General features: G+C 45.0%; 1 protein-coding gene across 1 annotated transcript; it reads left to right on the top strand.

The window, feature by feature from the left end:
* Positions 1-1,131: 1,131 nt before the first annotated feature.
* LOC123162685 (polyubiquitin) lies at positions 1,132-3,199 on the top strand. Its single transcript, XM_044580462.1, has 2 exons — positions 1,132-1,353; positions 2,052-3,199. Exon 2 carries the CDS (start codon positions 2,052-2,054, stop codon positions 2,967-2,969), a length of 918 nt encoding a protein of 305 aa, XP_044436397.1. The 5' UTR covers positions 1,132-1,353; the 3' UTR covers positions 2,970-3,199.
* The last annotated feature ends 3,540 nt before the right edge of the window (positions 3,200-6,739 follow it).

The raw sequence follows: 6,739 nt of genomic DNA, 5'->3' as shown, positions 1-6,739 counted from the left end.
GTGTCCCTCCTCTTATCCACGACTGTCAAGCCATGTTTTCAGGCTTAGAACACAAACTCAATTTAACATAACAAAAATAAATCATGTAAATTCAAGAAATTGGGTCAAATATTTCCAGTCGCAAAATATCTTGTTTTTTTTACGAGAAAAACTTCTAATCTATTCATCTTCAATCATGGTAGTACAAACGAACACTAGAGATAAAAAAATTACATCCAGATTCGTAGACCACATAGCGGCGACTACAAACATTGAAACGAGCCGAAGGCGCGCCACTGTCATCGCCCCTCCCTCGCCGGAGCCGGCAAACGTTGTTGTAGTAGACAATCGGGAAGTCATCGTGCTAAGGCCCCATAGAACCAACGCACCAGAACAGCAACCACCGCAGATGAAGAGTGTAGACCAAAAGAATCCAACTTGAGTACGCACGAACGAGCACGAACGACGAACGAATCTGAACAAATCCACCAAAGACAGATCTGCCGGAGACACACCTCCACACGCCCACCGATGATGCTAGACGCATCACCGGAACGGGGGCTAGGCGGGTAGACCTTTATTCCATCTTCAAGAAGCCGTCGCCGTCTCACCTTCCTGAACAGGCCAGAAACCCTAACAAAGCTTGAAAAAAGATCTAAAAACGGAGCCATCCCACCGGCAAGGGCCGAGATCCACTCCGCCTCCATGGCCCTAAGGCCATCGGAGACGGAACGGATCGGCACCGGCGCCGGCGGGAGGCGGAAAACCTTATCTTTTTGGTGGGGGTGGCGGCCTAGGTCAAGCGAATTGGTACATCCTTTGCCACCATTAAACCCGCAAAATATCTTGTTGCAAAGATATAATATAATATGAATACGATTATATACAAGTCAAAATTCGAAATCATATCCCAGCAAAGAAAACAAAAAATCAAAATCAAAATCATATCCTCGTCCTGTGCGTGCCGGGCTGCCGGCGAAGGAAAGATCACGACTCACGCATGAGTGAGTGCACAGCGACGACGCTCACGCCCCGCGCCAACGGCGTCCAACTCAAACGGCCACCAACCAGCCAACCCCTCTCTCAACGGCAGCAAACGGCGTCACCTTTGGAATCTCCTCCCATATCCTGGCTTTTTTTGCGTGGTGGGGGGACGGACTCCGCGACCGCCTCTCCTCTTCCTATCCCCACACGTCAGGCGTGCCGGTACCGTAGCACTTCTTCCTTCCTTCCCTCCCGTCCGATCCGGCTATAAATTCCCCTCCCCCTCCCATCTCCTCCCCACACATCCGATCCAATCCAGTCCCCTCCCCGACCTCACCGGGAAACCTCCCATCGAAGCGAAGCCAAGGCTCTCTCCTCCTCCTCCTCAAGGTATGGATGCGAGCCTCCGGTTTCTCCACCCCCCTCTCGTCATGTGCGCGCCTGGGATTGTTCCTGTTAGCCGTTTGGACATGCCATGATTTTCGAATAGATCTGCCTATTCTGATGGGATTGCTGTTGGGCCGTTGTAGTTGGTTGGTTATGCTTGGTTGTTATTGTGGATTTTTTATTATGTACCGCTCATGAGCCTGATCTGTTGAAGGGTACACCTTCGTGGTATTATTGGGATGCGATGCGATTGCTGTTGGTTCGCTTCATGTATCTATCTAGTTATAGTTGGCCAGTTTCTGATTTTGTAGCCCTATGATCTGTGGAAGGATACACCTGTGATTTGCTAGCTTAATAGTTCAGCTTTTGTAGTTGCTTCTAGCGTCCATAGTTGGGCATCGAATTCAACTCTTAAATTCATGTCGGTTTGCAGACATTACTGTTGGTTTCTAGGCTTCTCGACAAGCTTCTCAGTACAACTAGATTACATAAGCTCCCACTTTAGCTAAAGGTTGCGCTGGTAGATATGCTAATATGTAATTCTGCTAAAATTTAGCACTGGATGGTCTGTCAATCCGTTGGCTTGAAATTTCAACTTTGTAGCATGGTGGCCATCTTGGTTCATGTTTGACGTACTGCAGATATCCCTGTACCTGGCACCGTAACTTACTCTGGTTGTGTCTGCATTGTATTATTTACAGATGCAGATCTTCGTGAAGACCCTTACCGGCAAGACCATCACACTTGAGGTCGAGTCCTCTGACACCATCGACAATGTCAAGGCAAAGATCCAGGACAAGGAGGGCATTCCCCCGGACCAGCAGCGTCTCATCTTTGCTGGCAAGCAGCTCGAGGATGGCCGCACCCTTGCAGACTACAACATCCAGAAGGAGTCCACCCTCCACTTGGTGCTTAGGCTCCGTGGTGGTATGCAGATTTTCGTCAAGACCCTGACCGGCAAGACCATCACCCTGGAGGTTGAGTCCTCGGACACCATCGACAACGTCAAGGCCAAGATCCAGGACAAGGAGGGCATTCCCCCGGACCAGCAGCGTCTTATCTTCGCCGGCAAGCAGCTTGAGGATGGCCGCACCCTTGCGGATTACAACATCCAGAAGGAATCCACCCTCCACCTGGTACTCAGGCTTCGTGGTGGCATGCAAATCTTTGTCAAGACCCTCACTGGCAAGACCATTACCCTGGAGGTTGAGTCCTCGGACACCATTGACAATGTGAAGGCCAAGATCCAGGACAAGGAGGGCATCCCCCCGGACCAGCAGCGCCTGATCTTTGCCGGCAAGCAGCTCGAGGATGGCCGCACCCTTGCGGATTACAACATCCAGAAGGAGTCCACCCTCCACTTGGTGCTCAGGCTCCGTGGTGGCATGCAGATATTTGTGAAGACCCTCACGGGCAAGACCATCACCCTGGAGGTGGAGTCATCTGACACCATTGACAACGTGAAGGCGAAGATCCAGGACAAGGAGGGCATCCCCCCGGACCAGCAGCGCCTGATCTTTGCTGGTAAGCAGCTTGAGGATGGCCGCACCCTGGCGGACTACAACATCCAGAAGGAGTCCACCCTTCACTTGGTGCTCCGTCTCCGTGGTGGCCAGTAAAGCTCCTGGCCATGGAGCTCTGCTTTGGTCTCTGGGTCCGCAAGTCTGGTCTTTGGTGTCCTTCATTGAGTCTCGTTTGTGTCTGCGGTTGCCTGATCCTGTCTTTGTTTCTGTACCGTACATTGATGCAGTGTTACCATTTGTATCTTCGAACTTCTGCTGGTGTGCAGCAGCTTTGGTGAACAATGAATAAGTGAGCCTGAATTCAGTTTGTCTTTGCTGTTGTGTTATATACTGTGGTTTCTTGCTATCTTTCTGATGCATTTGATCTGCTTTTGGCGCATGTTTTCTATTGCTGACTGGTGTTTGACTTGATTTCCTCTGTTATGAAACGCGTGTGTTCCTCAAACGTTTGAACTGATATTGCGTGTACTTCTGTATTTTAAGTGCCAACTTTGCCTTCTGGCCTCCAATTTTCTGATGTCCCGTGTGCTGCACAATTGGTGCGTAAGTTTGTTGTTTAATTATTAAAACTGGATGTAAGAGGGAAACACATGTTCATCCGGCTGATCTTGTGCTTGGCTGCATGCTGCGCCGTTCATCAAAGAGATCGTGTGGCTGTGATCTCTCCCTCAACCTTATCGACTCGTCTTCCTCGCAAACTATGTTGTGCGGTCTGGTGGCCTCTCATTCGATGACCTCCCACGTTGCTGCAGCGTCGGTGGTGCATGCGCGCCACTACAAAGTTGTTCGCGGTCATTGTTGTGTCATCGCTGGTGTTGTGGAGCTGCCGTTGCAACAAGAGTTTTATGACAACCGCAACAAGTGAAACAAAGAATAGGATCGCAAGACCGTAGTGCTTGTGACCCGGCCGATCTTTTCCAAATATCAGCCAGCCAACGTGTGCACGCCCCTGAAAAATAATGCTCACATGCTATGGTTTCGTTGTTGTCCCAAGTTCAAATTATTGGTGTGTAGCATTTCGAATGTAGTTTTTCACAAGTGCAAAACCTCCAAGGTACATCAATCATATGTATGAAAAATTAGGGCCATGCTACCGTATAAAAATCGTGTTGTGCAACCCATATGTCAATGATCTAACCCTGATCTACCACAAGTAGTTTCTGAGTTGCTACCTTACTCTTGATACATCATCGCTACCTCTCTCTTGATACCTTCCATTCCTATCAAGTGGTTGGTTGACCAGATAGTGAGTGAAAAAGACAAAAGGAAGATGAATTAATCAACCAACCCTTGTTAACATCTGGAAAAGATGTTGGGAACAATGGGAAGATAAGCAAGGCTATATAAATAGGTGAAACATTTGATGGCATGGAGAGTTTGAGACCGCAGATCACGTGCATGTTAGGTGCAAAGAGTTAATCCCGTTGAAGGTTAAAATTAATAATAGTTAAAATTACACATGTGTATACTAGTATGTATACACGTGCAATGCACGTCTTAATTTAACAGAGTGATTTTGATAAAAGAAAATACCATAGATTTGCAAATAGATTAAAGGCAAAAGAAAAAATATAGCAATGTATGAATGCAAATATTAATTAATTGTAATTTATAACTACTAAAAAGGTACAGGAAGCTGTTTTTTTTGTGCACATCTAGAACTACATGTTACTTTATGTTCTCTTCCTCCCAGTTTTCCTCTCAGACAACCTCGCTTGGGCTCAAATTTCCATGCGCTCAAGTGATTGTTCCAGAACACAGTAGAAGCAGTAGGAGTCTACTGTTCATGCGAATCCTAATGATCTCAGCCATTGGATTTAGGTGACCAACGGCTGTGATTGTACTCTAGGTCTAACAAAAAACTGATACAATATATAGTAGTATAGATACTAGTGTGTATGCACGTGCAATGCACGTCTTAACTGTATGGTGCGATTATGACAAAATGAGGAGGAGCGGGGGGCATACATTACTTTGAAAATGAATTCTGAGCACAAAAAAAATATTGTTGATGTGCGCAAAATGAAGTTTAGAAATTTACTAATTGCTACAATACAATCACTGCCTGTTGTCACCTTTTTCTATAAGAATATAAAGAAAGATGTACATGGTGGAACCCACAAATTGTTTACTTCAGCTTCTATTTCTCCTCCCGCATGGACTCACAACCTACGTTTATTTTTTACTCATCACAAGTTCACAACCTGACAATTACAACATGGCAGAAGAGGCATAGGTCTTCTTTTCTAGGAGGTACAATGCGATAGTTCCAGAACCCAGTAGATTCAGCTGCAGGCTACTGTTCATTACGAATCCCTCTAATCTCAGCCGTTAGATTTAGAAAACCAGTGGCTAGGATTGATGCTCCCAAACTCGTACACTATATAGTAGTATAGATATAGATATGTGTGTGTGTATATATACAGGTTATTGTAAGGAGACGAGGACCCAATATGATTCGAACTTCGATTTTGTTTTGCGTACCCTCTTATGAAATACATATTACAAAGTTATGTGTGCAGGCTAAGTTTTGAAGAATTTGTATCATGCCCCACCTTATTTTAGGCGGAGACAGTGTATTAGGGTCTTCTAAGTCATCAAGATTTAGTGGTCTTCTTCGCAAGATAGTCATAGTCGGCATTTCTTCTTCTTGTAGGCTATGAAATTTGTAGTGTCGCCATGAAATTTGTGGTGCCTTATTGATGCTGACTGTGAGCACTCCTCTCATTGTCTTTTATTTTCTCTTTTAGCTCTGTGTTGGTCCATATGTTGACTATGTGTCGCGATGCTTTGTCATCATGTCGCTGGATAGGTTGAGTTTACTTATTTTGTCTTACCTTAATGCATTAATAAAAAAATTATATTGGAAACACCTCTTATGTTTTACTACCCACATGGTGGAAAATGACATGGCTATTATTTTCATACGCAATGTATTTAAGATGATATATCATATTCTGAATGAGGGTATAGGGACATAGTCATGTCATTTTCAAGCACCTAAAATGTTTGATCAAATTTCTTTATTTTCCTCTTTTGAGAATTTAGTGTTCACGAGGGTATAGGGACATCCGGGAGCTACCGCAACTTTATCTGAATTCTTTACCCGTAAAAAATGTTTACTAACGCCTGAAAAAGCAAATAGTGTTATTCTTGCGAGGACTGCTCCTTCGTTTCTTTGCTGAAAGTTCAACATCAGAGACCAATTCCTTGTGCAGCTACATGGCATCGATTTATCAGATTCAACAAAAGGAGGTTGACAAAATTTCACTTGATATACTGTATTATTATATGCACCCTCCTCGCCTAGTAACCGAACCTTCACCGGCAGAGCTACAACCCTGGCCATGCCCCCATCTGACTGGGTTGCATTGTCTTCAGATGAATCGTACGTGTCTGATCTAGGTGCGGCACATGTATGGTACTTTGGAACTCTTTGGGAGAAGTTATCTTTGCCACTTGTTAACATCTATTTCACTGCAACAATGTGCTTGAGGCTGAGATAAGTGCTATACTAGAAGGTGTTGCATTGACATTACAGTGGTCTACTGAACCTGCGGTTATTCAGTCAGACTGTTCCAAGGCACTGGATGGCATTTCAAATGGTTGTCTTACCCTCGAGCTTTGGACATTTAATTGCTGAGCTTAGAAGAAGACTTATGGAAGATCTTGAGTTTATCCTCAGGATTAGCCGTGATCACGATAGTGTTGCCGACTGCTTAGCTTCTATTGTCACAACTAATATGATATCCATCGGATTGTATCTCTAGGATCTTAGTAGCCAATTGTAACCCTATTAAAGAGGAATAAAACTCACTGTTTCCATAGAAAAAAGACAAAACCCTTGTGTTTTACTTCCCTCAGTT

Source organism: Triticum aestivum, chromosome 7B (assembly GCF_018294505.1).
Source record: "Triticum aestivum cultivar Chinese Spring chromosome 7B, IWGSC CS RefSeq v2.1, whole genome shotgun sequence".
NCBI classification, from domain to species: Eukaryota; Viridiplantae; Streptophyta; class Magnoliopsida; order Poales; family Poaceae; genus Triticum; species Triticum aestivum.
Note: the sequence above shows the minus strand (reverse complement) of the source record. Positions and strands in the feature narration are given on the sequence as shown.

What these genes read in the sequence shown, in the direction of transcription:
- LOC123162685 (XM_044580462.1), top strand. Translation starts at nt 2,052, where the DNA reads ATGCAGATCTTCGTGAAGACCCTTACCGGCAAGACCATCACACTTGAG.